Source organism: Benincasa hispida, chromosome 12 (genome assembly GCF_027475165.1).
Source record: "Benincasa hispida cultivar pf3 chromosome 12, pf3_genome.v1.1, whole genome shotgun sequence".
NCBI classification, from domain to species: Eukaryota; Viridiplantae; Streptophyta; class Magnoliopsida; order Cucurbitales; family Cucurbitaceae; genus Benincasa; species Benincasa hispida.
Window position 1 is genome coordinate 53,339,320 of NC_143489.1, and position 18,142 is coordinate 53,357,461.

Here is an 18,142-nt window from a genome sequence, read left to right on the forward strand (position 1 = left end):
TTTAATAAAATATGAGATATTTTATTGGACATTTAGTATCATTAAACCCACAAACCAATAAACTAACATCCAAGGTTATTATCTATAGCTTAAACATGTATGTAAAGACATACGGATTGATCATATTTAAATGATAACCTAAATGGCCTGTAACAGATGAATAAGGTTGAATACCTTATCTTGGTGACACTACGAATACGACCCACTTTGTAGATGTTACAATTGTTGTAAATTGTTACGAACGATCTTATCTTGATAATTCATGTGGAGACATGTGAGCGAGGGTATACTATACAAGGAGTTTGTATAAGATCGGACCACGAAATGACTAGTCTCATTATATAACGTTGTTCATAATAAAGACTTACATTTCACCAGAATGACCATAGGTGACATGATCTGAATCTAAGTGAGTTGTGAAGTCCTGCATATGAAAGCGGTCATTTGATTTGTATTGGTGAAAGTGGCCAGATAGCCGATTTAATAAGCCTACTAATTTGGGGATTCGTCTGATTGGGGAGCTGGGAACACAGCTACGGATGGAATTCACTCCTTCCCCAATGTTGGGGTAAGTAGATAAAGTGCTCCCTTAAGGGCTGATTACGAGGCTTAAACAATGTGGCGTCACATCCTCTTTTGGCTCAAGAGGGGTTTGATCATAGTTGGACTATGACTTATTGTTCGTTAGATGAATCAGTGGTATTTAATGAGTTAGGTGTAACTACAGAAGCAAAATGGTAATTTTGATCTAGTTATACTTATGAACAATTTGTGTAGGGTCATATCACTGTTGACTGCTTATATTCAATGGATACAGAAACATATCTGTAGTGAGAAGAGTGCAACTGTCGATTTTTAGTAGAGTGCTCGACACTTAATGGATGTTGAATAATTAATTAAACTGAATAATTAATTAAACTGAATGATTTAATTAAAGGAGATTAACTAATTATTTAAGTATCATTAGAACTTCAAGCTACAGATCTATGAGGTCCCCTTTGTAGCTCAACAGGGATTTAATAAGAATTAATTTGGATTAATTTGAATTATTCAAATTATTTGAGGGAATTAATTATATGTGATATAATTAATTTTATTTAATTATATATGATATAATTACTATAATATATATGATATATTATATATAAAGTTTATTTGATAGGAAATAAATATTTGAATATGATTTAAATATTAATTATATGAATTTGATTCATATAATTAGATTTATATTAAATGAGATTTATATTAAATATCATTGATGATAGAAATAAAACTATAGATTATATTGTATGTGATACAATATTAAATCATGGGTTATATGTTTTATATCATGTAACGTTATATATATATAGTTTTATTTAAATTAAAATTAGTTTATTTTTTATTTTAATTATAATTTTGAATTTAAGGAAGAAAGATAACTTCATTCCCCTTAACTCTCTCAACGGGTGTGATTGGTTGGAGTTTTTCTAGGAGATCTAAAGAGAGGTGAAGATTTGCTCTTAGAAAAGTTCTTTTTAAAAAAATGAAAAAAGAAAAAGAACAACTCCCAAGAATTCCTTCCTGTTCCTCTCAATCTCTTTTTCTCTCCAAAAATCACAGAGCTCACAAACTCCTATGATTCTCATCCCAAGAATACAGAGGAAATTTTTCGAGGTGGTAGCCATTTGGAGATCGATTTGTTCGTGATTGTATTGGAGAAGGAATCACGTGAAAAAAAAATATTCTTCAAAGCTCTAACTCGATTATTTCCTAATAATTGTTGTACTTCACAAGTCACATTAATTTCTTGACCGGCAGTATCTCGACCTTTCACTATCAAAGGTAAAGGTTTCTAAACCCTAATTTCTCTTTTTCTCTTTTTGATGGCATGTTGTATTGTGATTTGCATATTATGTAAAATTTGTATGATTTTGTGAAAATAAAATTGGGACGATCTCCACATTTCTGCCCAGAGCCTTCATAGGTAGATCCACAAGAGCTTAAAAAATCCATGAGAAAGATGAGATTGGGCTCAGATGACCCATGAAGGAATCTAGAAGCATCTAATAGGACCTATAGGAAGGCTTAAAAGTTGCTCAGAGGATTCCAGTGGAAGCCTATTGGAAGTGATACATAACGAACAATCCATAAAAGAGTTAAGTTGAGCATATTAGACATTTGCAGCCATTTTCAATGGTGGAATTGTAATTGCCCGAAGTGTAACGACACGACAATTTCATGAATTAAGGTTTCACTATGAATCCCGATGTCGTTGCATAATACCAATTCTATATAAGTAATCAGAATCACTCATCAAAGGTATACCAGAAATACTCCATACTACTCTCTACTATTAGTGTTCATCTCAACCCCTAATTAACTTAAAGGTTAGAGTGTCAACGGCTTCACTACTATTCAGTTCCTCCTTAAGTAAGGCACTTAGACTATTTTCTTTCAAAATACAAATCTATGGTTGATTTTTTTTTTTTTTTTTTTTTTTTTTTTGGCATCAACCTATGTTATAAGGGTTCTTTTTTTCTTCTAGTATGTTTTCATGAATGGCTTGTTTTCTGGCTATTAGTTCTTACAAATTCATGAGTTTGTAAATAGCAAATTTTTGAGTTACACAACCATATCAAGTTTTACAAGTCAAAGACACACCATTTTAGCTTTCGTTATTATTTATACATCGGTATAAATGAATAAGGAAGAAAAGGGAAAGACAAAACTTCAGAAGGAAGCATGTCTCACGTGCCAAAGCATTATCTTTCAATTACCAAACACGTGACATTGTAGTTCTTTCATTAAAGCTTTCTTCTGCTCCCACCGTAGCCTTTTTTGGTTGCTTGGAATTTATATTAAAAAAAACATTTCTCATTTTTTAAAATAAAATTGTATTTACATAACAATTCAATTATGATGGCTCCATTATAAATTGTGAAAACACATTTACATAATCAATTTTTATTATTTAATAATAATTATTTTTAAAATATTAAATTTAAGAATTATTAAAAATAAATAAAACTGAAGAGCTAACTTTCAATGGTTTGAAAGTAGACCTAAAACAAAAACAAGTCTTTGAACCATTTTCATCACCTAATGATATAATATCTACCATCTTAAGTAAAATTTGAATTATATCCTCACTCTGGGAATTATGAACTTAATTTTGAGTTTTCATATCTTTAATCATTGGTTCTTTTTACTAATCTTATTGGCTATAACTTTTAAATGCATAATATGGGTATGAAAGAAGAGTGAATTAAGGGAGAAAAGAGCATTATGGGAAGTTGGATGAAATATTTGATAAATATAGCATATCCACACATTGAGAGTTTAGGCCCCACAAAGCACATGCTATAATAAAATTGCTGGTAGATCACAAACAATTTGGGAGGCCATAATAATGAGTATATGAACAAACCAACTGTAACCAAAACTTAACATTTCCCACTAAGTAAAAAGAGAAGAAAAATAAATACAAAAGGACAATAAATCTGACAAAAACAATAACAACATCACTACTTTCCTTTTTAACTTTTATAATCTTCTTTAAGCTGTCTCTCATGGACTCAAAAAGGGGGAAAAAAAAAAAAAACAATTACAAAACCCAGAGTAAATGTAAAACATAGTGTTGTAATGAGTAATGACCAACAATATTGTATCACAAAACGACTGTGGTAGAGATGGAAAGATGGGTTAACTTGATGGTAAACAAAAACAGACCCAAAAAAAAGAAGAAAAACAACAAGGACAACGCTTCTGCACCTGCCCCTAATATGGCATTTTCTTTTCAGCTGAAGCAGGCCGAGGTTGAGCAACCAACAGATTGAACACAACAATGGTGGAAGGAATGAAGGTTTTAAAAACAAGTTTGAAAGGAAAAAAAATGTGTACTTTGTTAAATGGCTATTATAAATGAAGGGACAAGGGAGATATGATGGAAATCAAACAGGAAGAGGAAAGGCTTTTAACATTTGATGTTTGAAGTTAAAATGGAGGACACGTGGACAAGTCTTAGCAGGGATGGCCTCGGCGGCAAGGGAGCGAACCTGCAGAAGAAGTGATGGATCCAACCATGGAAGCAGATTTGGCTCCTAAGCTGGAGGCTCTGGCATAGCTTGCTGAAGCTCCAGCACCTGATGGAGTGAAATAAGCACCATTCAGCAACATATCTCCTTCTGATCTCCAATTCCAACCCTTCCATTCGCTCTCTGGCGTTTCGACTCGCTTTGTCACCTGCATCGTATTGTATCAACCTGATTCATCAACTAATTTCGGAATCTAAATCTGAGCATAAAATGAGTTTGGGAAGAATGTACCTCTTTGGCAAAGGGGTTGGTTGGAGCTGCATATCTGTTGCCTTGACTATTGATGGTGGGGTTTGCACTCCCACCAATGGCATACATCTCCCAGTGAGTGTAGTCATTGTTCACCACATGGAAATAGCCATGCCTACATCTATACATTATTGAAATTTATTAGAGGTGAAATCTCAGTTAACAAGACAAGCTCAACACAATTCAAACCATTGATACCCATTGATATTTACCTTGGCATTCTTTGAATGAGTCCCTCTCCAAAATGGTTATAAGCAATGGTGACTTGCATTTGCTTGTCCTTTGTGTAGGAATCACTATGGCCTAGAAGCATCACCTGTTACCATATATAATATGAAATTTTATAAGATAAATTTGTCTTTTCAACTTGATTTCATACAAGAAAATGCAATTAAAAAAAAAAACCTCATTGTGGTGAGTGAAGTGATTGTTGGAGATTGTGATTGCAGTTGAGCCCATGACAGCATCAACGAGTCCGTCAGCACAATTAGAGAGTGAATTGTGATCAATCCATATATGGCTTGATCCAAAGATGGAAATGGCATCTCCATCAGCCATGGTTCTCCACCCAAAATGAGTTGTTGAGCTTCTCACCATGGCATTCCCTGTGGGCTTGCAATCATGGATGTGAAGACCATGGATAATGATGTTAGTCACAAACTGGATTGTGATACAAGCGCCATTGGCAATGTGTACATTTACCCCTCGAGCATCAATTGTCTTAAAACTGTTCATGATAAGTTCCTGTTTCAATTGAATCACCATGTCCCTTTTGAACACAATCCAAAGAGGTTTCTCTTGAATGACAGCATGACGAAGAGTCCCTGGCTTTGGGTTCACCGGATCGTGGTCACTCGAATCAGTGACAACATAGAAACGACCATCACGTCCACCAATAGCATTCCGACCAAACCCGATGCCACATTCTGCAAGACGCTTACGGTTACGGTGCCAGTTGGAGTCACAACGCCAGCAGTCATCAATGGGATTGCCTGTTCCACAGGAGAAGTATCCCAACTTCCTCCTTTCAGTGCTATTACGGATACTCCTGATATATCATAAAGGACCTTCATATGAACTCTCTCCTTGAAATTGTAGTGCATACACAGTATACAAGTACAAATCTCGAGAAAAAGAACAGGAATTTGTCGGGAACCTAATGACAGGGGAGTCCAGTAGTGCTAATTTTTCATCCCAACGGCTACAAGAAAATGCCATATTACACAAACAGAACAAGACAAAACCATGCTGGCATTTTGACCACACTCTTCCATTGTAACGTCTAGAAATACCCATCCTATGAATTTAGGATACAGACAAAAACAAAGCCTATATCCGCAATGAGCTCTATTTCATAAAATCCAATTGGACCCAAATTTCACAAAAGTAATATCTCTAATGATGACTTCCTTAAACAAGATTTAAGCACGTAATGATAACCCAGATTGAAAAAAAAAAAATCATAAATTTGAGTATAGAATCAAGAAAGAAAAAGACCCACATCTCAACAGAGGCAGCAATCTCGTCAGGATTATCCACAGCATGTTCATTGTTGAGTTCTTGCTCCACATCATCATTCTTCACCCTAAAAACAGAATCACCCAATTAAGTGACAAACCCATCTAGATCTTTTCTTTTGATTCTATCTTAACTAATCAATCATATTAGAACTGTTCGAACTTAAATAAGTAAAAACTGAAAAGGTTTCTGAGTATAAGCAGCGCGTGAAATGTCAGAGGGCGCGTGAGGAAAGAAAACGAAATAAAGAAGTTAATGGCTCGACGATCAAGGTGGGTGCGGAAGAGATCTCTCACGCACCTTACCGTACTGTCGTTCTGTCACAAAGAAGAAAACCGTTTTAAAAAAGCGCTTTTCTTTAGAGAGAGAATTTAAGAGGCGAAACGATTGGTCGGCAGGAGAGGAAGAAAAATGAAAAACGAACATCCAAACAATTAAAAAGAAAAAAGAAATTGTCCTTTTATTCTTGGGGGTGAGATGACTGATATACCCTGGAATTTTATCGAGCAATTTGGGGAAATCAAGAGGAGTCTGTTGGGGGTAATTACGGAAATAAACTCGCAGCGTTGTGGTGTTTATTTCACTGCAGCGAAGGAATTCGAGGAGGGGGGTAACTGTTAACGGAACAAACGGTCCAGATCAAGGATCCGGATCTCAATGGTTGAGATCGTTAGCTACAGTTGGATCATCATACCACACGGATCATAGGAGAATCCAACGGTTGTGATTAGCAAGATGGGTTAAATGCACGGCCGAGATTGTTTCTTTCGGTACAGATTTTCGCCTCTTTTTATTTACTCGAGTTAATGAAATAAACACTGACCTAGTCGCCATTAATGAGTTGCTAGAGCTCTGAAACTCCGTCGCTAACACAGTCCTGTTAAAGAAAAAAGGAGGAATAAAAAACATATCCACCACAGTTCGTTTTGAATTCAGAGATTCTCTTGTTATTCCTCATTTGTTTTCCTATGTTGGACTGAAGAACGCTTTTTAAAGCACCAGAGCGGTAGTTTTTACTTCTCTATTTCATTTCTATATTGCTACATTGATCCAAAATCATATGAAAAAACACTAAATCAAACATCCACAATTCCACATTGAGCATTCAAGATTCCCCAAATTGAAAAGAATTCGGTGCCATACGAAGCTTGCATTTACTACTCGTAACCAGAAATTCACACAATGTCGCGCTAGAATTAATTACCAACTAAAACAAAATTGGTAGAAGGGGGAAAAAAAAGCGTACCTAATTTCAGAGGTCTTTTCTTTGCGAACCAGAGCGATTGTTACGAAGAACACCAATGCAAGGGCAAAGAGAGACAGAGAAGGCCATTTGCTAAGTGCCGCCATTACTGATATCTCTCTCTCTCTCGTCAAAACTCTCAAGAAAAACCAGAGCGAACAAGAGAGAGAGAGAGACTATGAAGAAGAAGAAATATAGAGAGAAAAAAGGAAAAGGAAGAAGAAGAAGAACTGAGGAAAACGAGCAGTGGTGATGTCAGTGAAAGCTTTGGACAAAACGGACCTTTTATAGAGCAAACCACCAACGGAAAAGAAATGGAAGATAAAAATGAAGATAACAAATCCCAAACATTCGTTCAACCGACGTTAACGCCGTCAACTAACTTCAACGTTATATATAATATATACATTAATATACAAACATACATGTGTGTGTTACAATACCATCTGAATCCTTTTTCTCAGTAAATATACATATATATATATATTACTCATGTACTTTCAATTTCAATCCATCTTAAATTTAGCCTCAATTGCTAATTTATTATTATTCATGGGGTATGTTTTTCTAAAAATAATTATTATTAAGTAAAAATCATTTTTATTTAACTAATTTGGATAAAAATTAAATTGAAGGGTTGAAGTTAAAATTTACTGAGACTAAATGGACTAAAAATTGAATTTTTTTAAAAATTAAAGAAAAATTGTTTTAGATGAAAAAATTGTTGAAAATATTTTAAATATAGCAAAATGTCACCATCTATAAATTATAGACACTAATAGACATATATCATTATCTATGAACATCTATCAATAGCAGATGATATATATCTATTAGTATCTATCAATGTCTACTATTAATAAACAATGATATTTTATTATATTGATAAATATTTTAATTCATTTATTTATATTTGAAACCAGTCTACAATTAAATTGTATTTTATTTATATGATATATATATATATATATATATATATATATATATATATATATATTATATATATGTTAGTCTGAGTCTAGTCTCCCATGTGTCATGTTCGTCTTTTATCTATTCTGTAAAATTATTATATGTATGTTAAATTAAATAAATGCGAGTGAAATTGGGAGAGATTTGACCCTTTTTTTTTCGTTTAATAAAATTGCATGAGAAATAGTTAAAATAAAAATCTTTAATTACAAATTTGGTCAACAGATGTCTAATTTGCCTTTGTAATTTTGTTTTTAAAAATTAGTCTTTCAACTTTTTAACCACGTTTGTATTTTACAATATATCTAATAAAATTTTAAATTCTGAACTTTTTGTTTAATATTTTTTCTGCTCGTTTAAAAAATACACTTTGCAAAATTCTTTTAAAATAATAAAAAAGAAAAACACATGTGATTGGTTGATCAGTCAAATGTTGACCACAATAACAATAGAATTACTTATCAAATAAAAATTTAAATGGTTTATTATAAAACTTTTAATCAATAAAGATCTAATGAACATAATTTGAAATTTTAATTTTACATAAAAAATATAGAGAGAGAAAGATTAATGGAAAACTAAGCTTATAATTTAACCGAAAAGTAAAATTTCAATATTGAAAAAAAAAGAAGAAGAAGAAGAAGAAGAGGAAGAGTAAAATTTCATACTAATTTAACCCTCTTTTTACTTCAGCTATATAATTCACTCCTTATAGGAAGATATTGGAATAAATTAGTCTTTTCCAAATGGTAATATGGAATTCAAAGTTCTTTTTTACTTTTTAATTATCTATTCTTTTTCTTGTTTTGAGTTTTTGACGCTTTACGAGTCCCTCTATTCAGTTTTCCAAGTTTTCACCAACCTACCTTAACGGAAAATAACCAATTCATTATTTACCGTGACTGTAATATACAAGTTACGTCCAACACTTTTAACTTTCGGTTATCTACATTTATATTCCTAAATTTTGTAGATGTTTTAATTAAAATATTAACTATTAGGTATATCTATTTAGATTATTTATTAGTGATTTGTATTATTTTCACACGATTATATCTAAATTCAGTTCAAAATTACTTAAATAAAATTATTCTTCTTCAAAAGTTTCACGAAATTAGCAACAAAAACAAATTAATGGAATTGTTTCAAAAGAAGTAGAGAAAAATTGGAAGAAGATGAACCAATGAATAATTGTTCAAATTTAGTGAAAACTAACTCTTTCCTATTTGATTGTCATATTTTCCTCTTTTTATTTCACATTCATTCTTGCATCTAACAATATTTTACACATGTATAAACATTATGCAATAACAATTTCAAAATAAAAAGAAGGTCAAATTGACTCACTCAAAAAAGTTTATAATTTAAATTGATGCAATTATTAACTTGAGAATTTAATTGATACAACCAATATTTAAGATGTCAATGTTGAATGAAATTTTAATATCTCAATTTTATGAAAATATAGATAATATATCGTTTGATGTTTATGGAAAAAAAATGTTAAAAGAAAAAAATCAAAACATATATCTAAATTAATAGATAAAGCTGTACGTTGTTTAAATTACAGTTTTATTGCTATTTTCTTAATATTTTATCAAATTTGTATCGTATAATGAGTATATCTCAATTGATATAGTATTTATACTATCAACCTTAAAATCAAAGATATTTAAATCTCAAACTTATGGATATGTGACAATGTTGATGAAAATAAGGAATTTCTTAGTTTAGATTGATGAAAGAGAATAAGATTGAATTAAAATTTAGTTCATTAATTAGCTATCATTCTAAATGAATTATTAATAACTCAAACATATTATATTATTAAAATAATATAAATAAAATTGCGAAAAAGACAAACTTAAACCGTCAAATTATCAGTTTTTATTTTGAAAACCTACTTGATTTCGAGCTTCAATTTACTGAATATTTTTAAATTTGTTGAATTATTTATTTATTTGATAATCCAATTATCCACTTAACTTCAAAGTTTACATTAAAAATCTGTATATTAGTTATTTGATTTTTTAAAATTTGAGGTAGATTTGATTGCTCACCTTTAATTCAAGAAAAAATTTGCAATAATGGTCTAGTGACTAGAATAATATATATATATATATATTAATTTTGATATAGATAGATTTATTTAGCTATTTAACTTGAAATATTAATTTGAACTAATAGTTTTAAGTTTAGAATATTTTTAGCTGGTGCCACGTCGGACGGGAGGTAATTGAAGACGTGGAATAGAAGGTACGGAATAAGGTCGCCGGAGACCGATGTCACGGTTTTCAGCTGATTTTGCGGTCAGTAAATATATATATATATATATATATATATATATATATATATATATATAATAAAGTAATTTAATTGTTGATTAAATTTGGGGGTTGCTTGAACGTGTGAATCACAGTCACAGGCACCAATCACGCCTCTTGATTGGCCACTCAGCTTGGTGGGTGTCCAACATTTGCTTACAGCCTGTTAACTTAACTTATCCTTTTTCCCTTTTTTATTTTGTTTTTTCTTTTTTGTTTTCTTCTATGTTCATTCTAAAATTCAATTCAATTCTAAATTTCATGTTCCCAAAATCTGGCTATGATACTGGAAACGGTGAGTGTTTTTTAAGCTTAATCATTCATTTAAATCCCTACTAATGTTTAAATTAAAGTTTAATATTAAAACTTTCGAAGTTGGTTGTTGAAAAGTCCCTAAACTTTTAGTTTTTTGTTTAATAAGTTTTTGACATATTTAAATATTTTAAAAAATAATTGATATTATGAATATAAAATTAGTTTTGTTTATATGAATCCCTAATCTTAATTTTGATGTTAAGTAGGTCAATAATTTAGGCCTCCATTTGATAACAATTTGGCTTTTGAATTATAGTTATTGAAAATTAAACCTATAAACATTACTACAACTTTCAAATTTCTTCATTTATTATCTACTTTTTATTAATTATTTAAAAAAACCAAGTCATGTTTTGAAAACTAAAAAAACATTTAAAATTTTGTTTTTATTTTTAGAATTAGAATAAGAATTCAACCATTATACTTAAGAAATATGTAAATCATGATAAATAATTGGGAGGAATTATACTTAATTTTCAAAAACAAAAAACAAAAAACAAAAAACGAAAAACGAAATGATTATTGAATGAGGTTTTAATTGACACCACTGAAATTTTCTGGATCTATTGAAAAGAAAATTGAATGTTTATAAATATTTTTTTAAAAAAATTTATGAATGAAATGAACAAACACTACAGTTTAAGGATTTTTTCCAACATGTTTTTTAATGTTCAAAAATTAAATAGATGCTGATACAAATGGTCCACTTTCACATTTTATTATTTTGAATGCTTCTAGACTTTTACATTTTTTATTATTTTAAATGCTTTTAAACTTTCACATTTTTATTATTTTAGATGCTTCTAAACTTTCACATTTATTTCAATGCCCCATTTTATATTTTTACGAGTTTTATTTTAGGCTAAGAATTTTGCCCGAACAATATTTTAAAGTTTGATTTCTTATAATTATTAAACGGTTTAATTATGTTTAAAATAAAATTTTGTGAAAGTTTAAAAGAAAAACGTAAGAATTGAATTTCAAACATGAGTGTAAATTCAAAAGCTTAGATTGATAGGTTAATGTGATATTATAAATTATTTATTCACCTTAATGTTTAACTTTAAATTAAAAAATTTTGAGATTTGGATGTATCAATTCTCTTCTGGACTCAAAGAGTTATCCATAAAAGATGATCTGAAAATGGCACTTTGAAGCGTAATAAAGAATACTTTCTTCTAAAAAAAACTTTACAATCTTATGTAGTGTTATACTTTACCGTGCTATGAACTTAAGTTGATAGAGTGCAATGTTTTTCAATATTTTCTTCATATTTTTAATAATACGATCTAAATGAAGTAAACCAAATAACTTTTAAAAAGTTACGATAGTATTTAAATATATTTTCCTAATTTGGTAAAACCTACTTTTTTAGTTTTCAAGTTTTGAAGAAAATATGTGTTTGGTTTTTGGGTTTTCAGAACATATATTTTATTTTGTGAATTTTATAGAATGCGTGCATTTGGTTCCTGAATATTCAAAATATATCTTTTTTCGTCTTCAAATTTTTTAGAATAGATTTAAAGTTTCCTATCATTTTCATTATTATTATTTTAAATAATTATATGGTATTTCAAATTAGAAAAATGTTTTAAATGTTATTGTTATAAAGGAGATAATTTTTTAAATTATTTTTTTAATTCAAATTATTTTGAACCTTTTAAATCTATTTGTAAAAGGTTACATCTGAAAAGTTAAAAATCATGAACTGAATACACATGTTCTTAAAAACACAATAACGGGACCATTTGGGGGCATCAATTAGAAATTGGTTGAGTAGATTATTATAGCTCACTCCACGATTAGGGCACCAAATATAATAGTGGTGTGTAACGTTATTTATAACCTACTTGTAAATACTATTTCAAAATCTTATTTGCTACATTATTTACTATTTTTCACATCATCTCTTTTTTTTGGTACAGTGTTAACTATTTCATATCCAAACAAAAATAGTTTATACCTCAAGCATTAACTATTATAACACAGACTAAAATAGTCTGCATCTCAAATATTAACAATTATAACTCACTGACTATAATAACCAATTCAGTACATCAAACGATTCCAATATGACTAAAAAATGTACATTATAAAAACTCAAGAACTAAATGTACGTATCTTTCTATCAAAATTCGAGGGCCAAAAGGGTAATTTTTTATTTTCATTCACTCTTTGGATAGCCTCATTTGCAACTTTCCAAATATTTTGAGATGTCAAATCTTGCAAAAAAAAAAAAAAAAAAAAACATGTTAATACAATTCTTCTTATAGAACAAATCTAATCAAAGAGTTCAAAAGTTTGAGACAAGAATGGATGAAAATGACATTCTTAATTAACTATTCTATTTTCGTCATGCTCTCTATTTATTAGTATCTAATTCTCCTCTTCTATCATACCTTTACAAGGATCGACGTAGATTTTTTTTTTTTTTTTTTTTTGTGATCTTTTTATGAAATTACAAATAATAATAATAATACATTAATTTCCAAAAGCGCATCTTAAAGTTATTCGATAGTAAAATTAAAAATTTTAGAGAAGTACAAGCCATGTAATAGAAATCATAGATAGTACAAGAATGAACAAAAATCTAGTTATATTAAATTGTTACATATCAATTAAAATTTTAAAATACTATTTCATATGTGTACTTAAAGTTTTATTCTATTTTTTCCTTACACATTTTAATTTCAAATTTCGTTTCCACTTTCAATAAAATCTTAAATACACTATATCGAATATATTTCAAAGTTAATAGAGAATATCCTAACATGTGTTTTTTTCCTCTACTTTTAAGAATTTAGGTTAAAATGTAAATATGATCATATAGTTTGGAGAAAGTTAAAATCTAATATTTATGGTTTATAATTAGAATTTAATTTTCGTTTAGATACTATTTAGGAAGTTTTATCGAATTATAATGACTAAATTCTAATTTTTAAAATTATATGGATTAAATTTTATCTTTCTTCAACTTAAAAGGTCAAATTTGTAATTTAATTAAAATTTATTAGAAGTATATAATCTAAATTTGGAATTTTAGACTAAAATAAAAACAGTATAAAATACTTAACCTTACAAAATAATTGTTCACGTGGTCAGTTTTTTGGTACATACGACATTTAATTTAATATTATTTCATTTTTATTTTACCTTTAAACTAAATTCATGGGTTGTTTTTCTCCAATAAAGAAAAAAGAAAATTCTCATATTTGGTTGTCATGCAAATTATTTTCAACTTCCCACAGGAATCTTTTATGTTTTTTTTCTCGGAACATTTAGGTATTATTTGGTAGTCATTTGATTTTTGGTTTTGTATTTTTAAAAATTAAGTCTATAGATACTATTTCTACTTTCAAATTTCGTCATTTATTATCTTCTTTTTACTAATAATTTAAAAAATCAAGCCAAATTTTGAAAGTTAAAAAAAAAAACAACTTTTAAAGGTTTGTTTTGTTTTTGGAATTTAACTAAAAATTCAACCAATTTTACGTAACAAAATGTAGATCATTATAAGAAAATGGGAAAAATTCTGTTTTATTTTTAAAAACTAATAAAAAAATATTATAAAACCGGCCTTAATTATTTATTTTTCTATATAATTAAACAAAGAGTTAACGTTGCATGTAATCTCCGTGAGAAGATTTATGTGATATTTTTCAATCGCTCTAAAACATAAAATAAAATATTATAAATAAAATATACAAATTAGGTCAATTCGAATTATAATAAGTAATCTTTAATGTTCTAGTTCGATTATTTCAGCATATTTCAGTGCAATTAATTTCAAACTAAATTATTAGGAATTCAAATGAAATTGATTTGGTAATAACATTAAAAATATTTCTTTCTCAGTTTTTGTTTTTCTTTCTTTTTATTATAGACAGTTTTAATTTGAAAAATGATTTTTTTCATGACTAAAACTTTAAATAATAGAGAAATTAGTTGAGTTCCATTATAATTGTTTTGTCCATTAGCTAATCTTTATTTATATATGTATTTGGCATTTTAATGAATAGATTTTGACAATTGCAAATAGTAATCATTGTCTATGTGTGATCAATGGCTAATTAAGGGCACATATATTGTTTGATTAAACTTGTAGTTGTGGATAAGATAAGATGAGAACAATTTTAATTTTGGAAAAGTTAGCCAAGATTTTAATAAGATTTTGAAATTTAGATACTATTTTGAATATGTATTCAAAACATGAATTATTATTATTTAAAACAATTAAAAATAAAATAATGGTTAAATGAATGTTAAATTATGGTTGTTTTGTAAAGTGAGCGTAGATTTGGATTGACTTTTTAAGTTTTTAAAAGCGTAACTCTTTTTCACATTTGAAATACTTTTTCTAATATTTAGAAAGTCAATTTAAATGAGACTCTAAATTTTATCAACCATCTCTAGTGTCTAATAAAGGGTGATTTTTAAAAATAGAAAAATAAAGAAAACTATTAACACAAAATAACAAAAAAATAATTTTCTTTGATAGAGGCTGATAGAATCTATTACTGTTTATAAGTGATAAAAACGGATAGATATCTATCATTGACAGATGCTGATAGAATTCTATCAGTATTTTTTTTTTACTATTTTTATAAATAGTTTGACATTTTTTACATCTATAAAAATTTTCCTAAAAACAATACTTTTCAAGAAGAACTAAAAGTTGGGGAAAATAGTTGGCGAGCTTTAATTCCTCCCAGGAAAAAAAAAAAGTTATTCGTTCCTTTTAGGCACAATTTCATCCGAGAAGATTTTACATTTAAAAATATTTAATATTATTTTATGGACTATTTTTAAATATAGAAAAATGAATTAAAATATTTATAAATATAATAAAATTTTAGTGTGTATCTACAAAATATTATGATAGACTAGTACTATCTGCATCATGATAAACTATTACAAACATAATTTTGATATTTATTTGTTATGAATGTTTAAAACACAGTTTTGTAATGAAATTGTGAGGGAACAATTACAAAATTTAAAAATTAAATAATTATTAAACGAGATATTATTTTTTGGTTTTGAGTATTTTTTTAAACAAATTATGCTTATAAGCAGTTTTACGTATGATTTTTTTTCTTTTTTTTTTTTAAAAAAAATGTTGAACCCCATGTAGAAGTAGGTGTTCATACCTTTGTCATTTTTAGTCGAACTTATAGTGCCCAGCTTAACCAGTTGAGTGTACTCGACCTCTAATATCATTTTAAAGAACCTACTAGATCGAATCCCACATTATTATACATATTCGTCACGTTATGAATAAGCTAAGCAATAAACAACCAATTCCAAAATAACTATCCTTAAAAAATTCAAGACTCAAAACGTAATTCAAACAAACCAAATAATAATAATAATAAAAATAATAAAAATAAATAAAAAGCCACTTGTAGTCCATGAGCCTTCCTAAAATTAGTAACAATTCAGTCATTCTACTTCCAATTTTGTAATAATTTAAGATCTTAAACTTTAGCATGTAACAATTTTGTTCATGTACTTTAAAATTTGTAATGATTTAGTTGTTATCATGAAAATTATTTGAAAGAAGAGCTATCTAACACATAAAGTAATGTGTCATAGTGAATGATACAACAATTTCAAAGGCAATTAGTAAAATGCTGAGATACGCAATAAGAAACATAACACAATGTTTGATGACCCAATTTGGTGTAATATCAACCTACGTCTGGGGGACAATGTACACGGGAAAGATAATTTCACTAATATGAAATCAAGTAATTATAATGTTGTATTATCAGTAAATAAATGACGATTACAGTGACACATATATAACCTAACTTAAAGCCAAGTCATTTAAACTTCTCTGTCTCAATGAAACTTAGGTTTTCCCTAAGTATGAGAATATTAGTGAATGATCACTAAGGCTCCCCTAAACGTGAGACTCCATCTCAATGAGACTTAGGCTCTCCCTTATCTGTGAGACTCCCTCTCAACTTTTATCTTTTTTAAACTTCAAATGAATGTCATTTCATTTGGATGACTTAGACTTCCCTAAGTGTGAGAATCTCTTCTCTAGCTTAGCATAGAATGAATCAACAAAATCAAGAGACCAACTCAAGATCTACAACAAACGATCACTCCACAGTAACGAGGATTGACACCACAAAGAACTTCGCTCCACATAGCCTCATGAAATGACATAAAGATGTTCCAATGTTCTAACCCTAATATTACAACAAGACGACCATATATATGCCAGACAAATACAAAGAATAAAATTGAATCTCTGCTTTCCCATCATTGAAAGGAAATAATCCTAAATGAATAAGACAACCAGAATTTTCTAGATAATGAAAAAAATATTTTGCTAGATTATCAAATCGGTGACATTCCAACCGATAATTCAAAGGACAAACTAAACGACATCTCATAAGGCAACGATCACAGAAACCGAAAAATAATAGCCAATATCAAATCTCTAATATTATTGTTAAGAGTTATTAAAATTTCTTACCTTATGTAGGCCAATAAACTAATTATCACGGGTCAAATATGTTTATAAGTTATAAAGTTTAAATCCTTAAATTAAATAACAAAAATTGACATTTAATTTGAAAGACTTTTTTATAACAAAAACTAACTCGTTACCTCAAATAAAAAATGATATATATATATTTTTGATAATGTTCCCATGCAACAACCAAGTGCCTCCAATCATAACAATATTCTCACGCCTCCCTTGTAAACTCCATTAACCAACTATATTTCTCTTTACCTTTATTTACAATTTTACCCTCATCATCCTCTACAAAAAGCTCCACCCAACATCATCATCCGCTACATTTCTCGGACCATTTGATTGCCCCGGGTCCCACCTCCCAACATTTTCTCCGTTGACTTTTTTCGCTCCCAAAGGAGATCTACAATGCGTCATCTAATCGGACGGCCCAGTTTCAAGCTCACGTATGCCGTAGCTGCAGCAGATTGTGGCCTCCGTTTTCAATCTACTTTTTTTTTTAACTGTCTCTCGACGTTCATTGGTTGGGCTACTTGAAGCGGGCCCCACAGAAAAACTGTCAATCAATTTTATTTATTATTATTTTTTGTTTTTTTAATTGCCTTGATGCAGAAGCAACGGGAGATCGATTGGAGAATGTTGAGGACAGATAATATTGAGATGTCTATTTCTCAACATCAATTTCCCCCCAAGAAAATTTCATTTTATTATTATTATTAGGAAGACAAACGTTCCGAGAAAATTTACGCTCATATCAACTAATATTATTTATAATAAGTCGTGTGGATTCAGACATTTGTTTGTCAATGTAAGCAAATTCCTTTATAAGAATGAGGATGGAAGTTCTGCTAAAACAATCTTTCTATTCAATAGTTTATATTAGCTTAAATTTCAATTCTAATTTGATAAAATTTTATAAATAGTCCATTCTTATAGATACGTGAAAATTTGTAGG

At 29.0% G+C, this 18,142-nt stretch overlaps 1 protein-coding gene across 2 annotated transcripts; it reads right to left on the reverse strand.

Annotated features, from left to right (window-relative positions):
- Window positions 1-3,483: 3,483 nt before the first annotated feature.
- LOC120092454 (putative pectate lyase 1) lies at window positions 3,484-7,391 on the reverse strand. 2 transcript variants are annotated; one of them, XM_039050540.2, is made up of 7 exons: window positions 7,090-7,391; window positions 6,667-6,720; window positions 5,827-5,910; window positions 4,731-5,373; window positions 4,538-4,641; window positions 4,308-4,446; window positions 3,484-4,224 (listed from the first exon to the last, which is right to left on the reverse strand). In XM_039050540.2, the coding sequence occupies exons 1-7, from the start codon at window positions 7,191-7,193 to the stop codon at window positions 4,003-4,005; spliced, it is 1,350 nt and encodes a 449-aa protein (XP_038906468.1). In that variant the 5' UTR covers window positions 7,194-7,391; the 3' UTR covers window positions 3,484-4,002. The 2 variants fall into 2 exon arrangements, with proteins under 2 accessions (XP_038906468.1, XP_038906469.1); XM_039050541.2 differs by lacking the exon at window positions 6,667-6,720.
- Between the last annotated feature and the right edge of the window lie 10,751 nt (window positions 7,392-18,142).

Coding starts and splice junctions, on each gene's coding strand:
- LOC120092454 (XM_039050540.2), bottom strand. CDS start 7,193: ATGGCGGCACTTAGCAAATGGCCTTCTCTGTCTCTCTTTGCCCTTGCA. Junction 5,911..6,666: donor AACTCATTAATGGCGACTAG/GTCAGTGTTTAT, acceptor TTCTGTTTTTAG/GGTGAAGAATGATGATGTGG. Junction 4,642..4,730: donor ACTTCACTCACCACAATGAG/GTTTTTTTTTTT, acceptor ATATGGTAACAG/GTGATGCTTCTAGGCCATAG.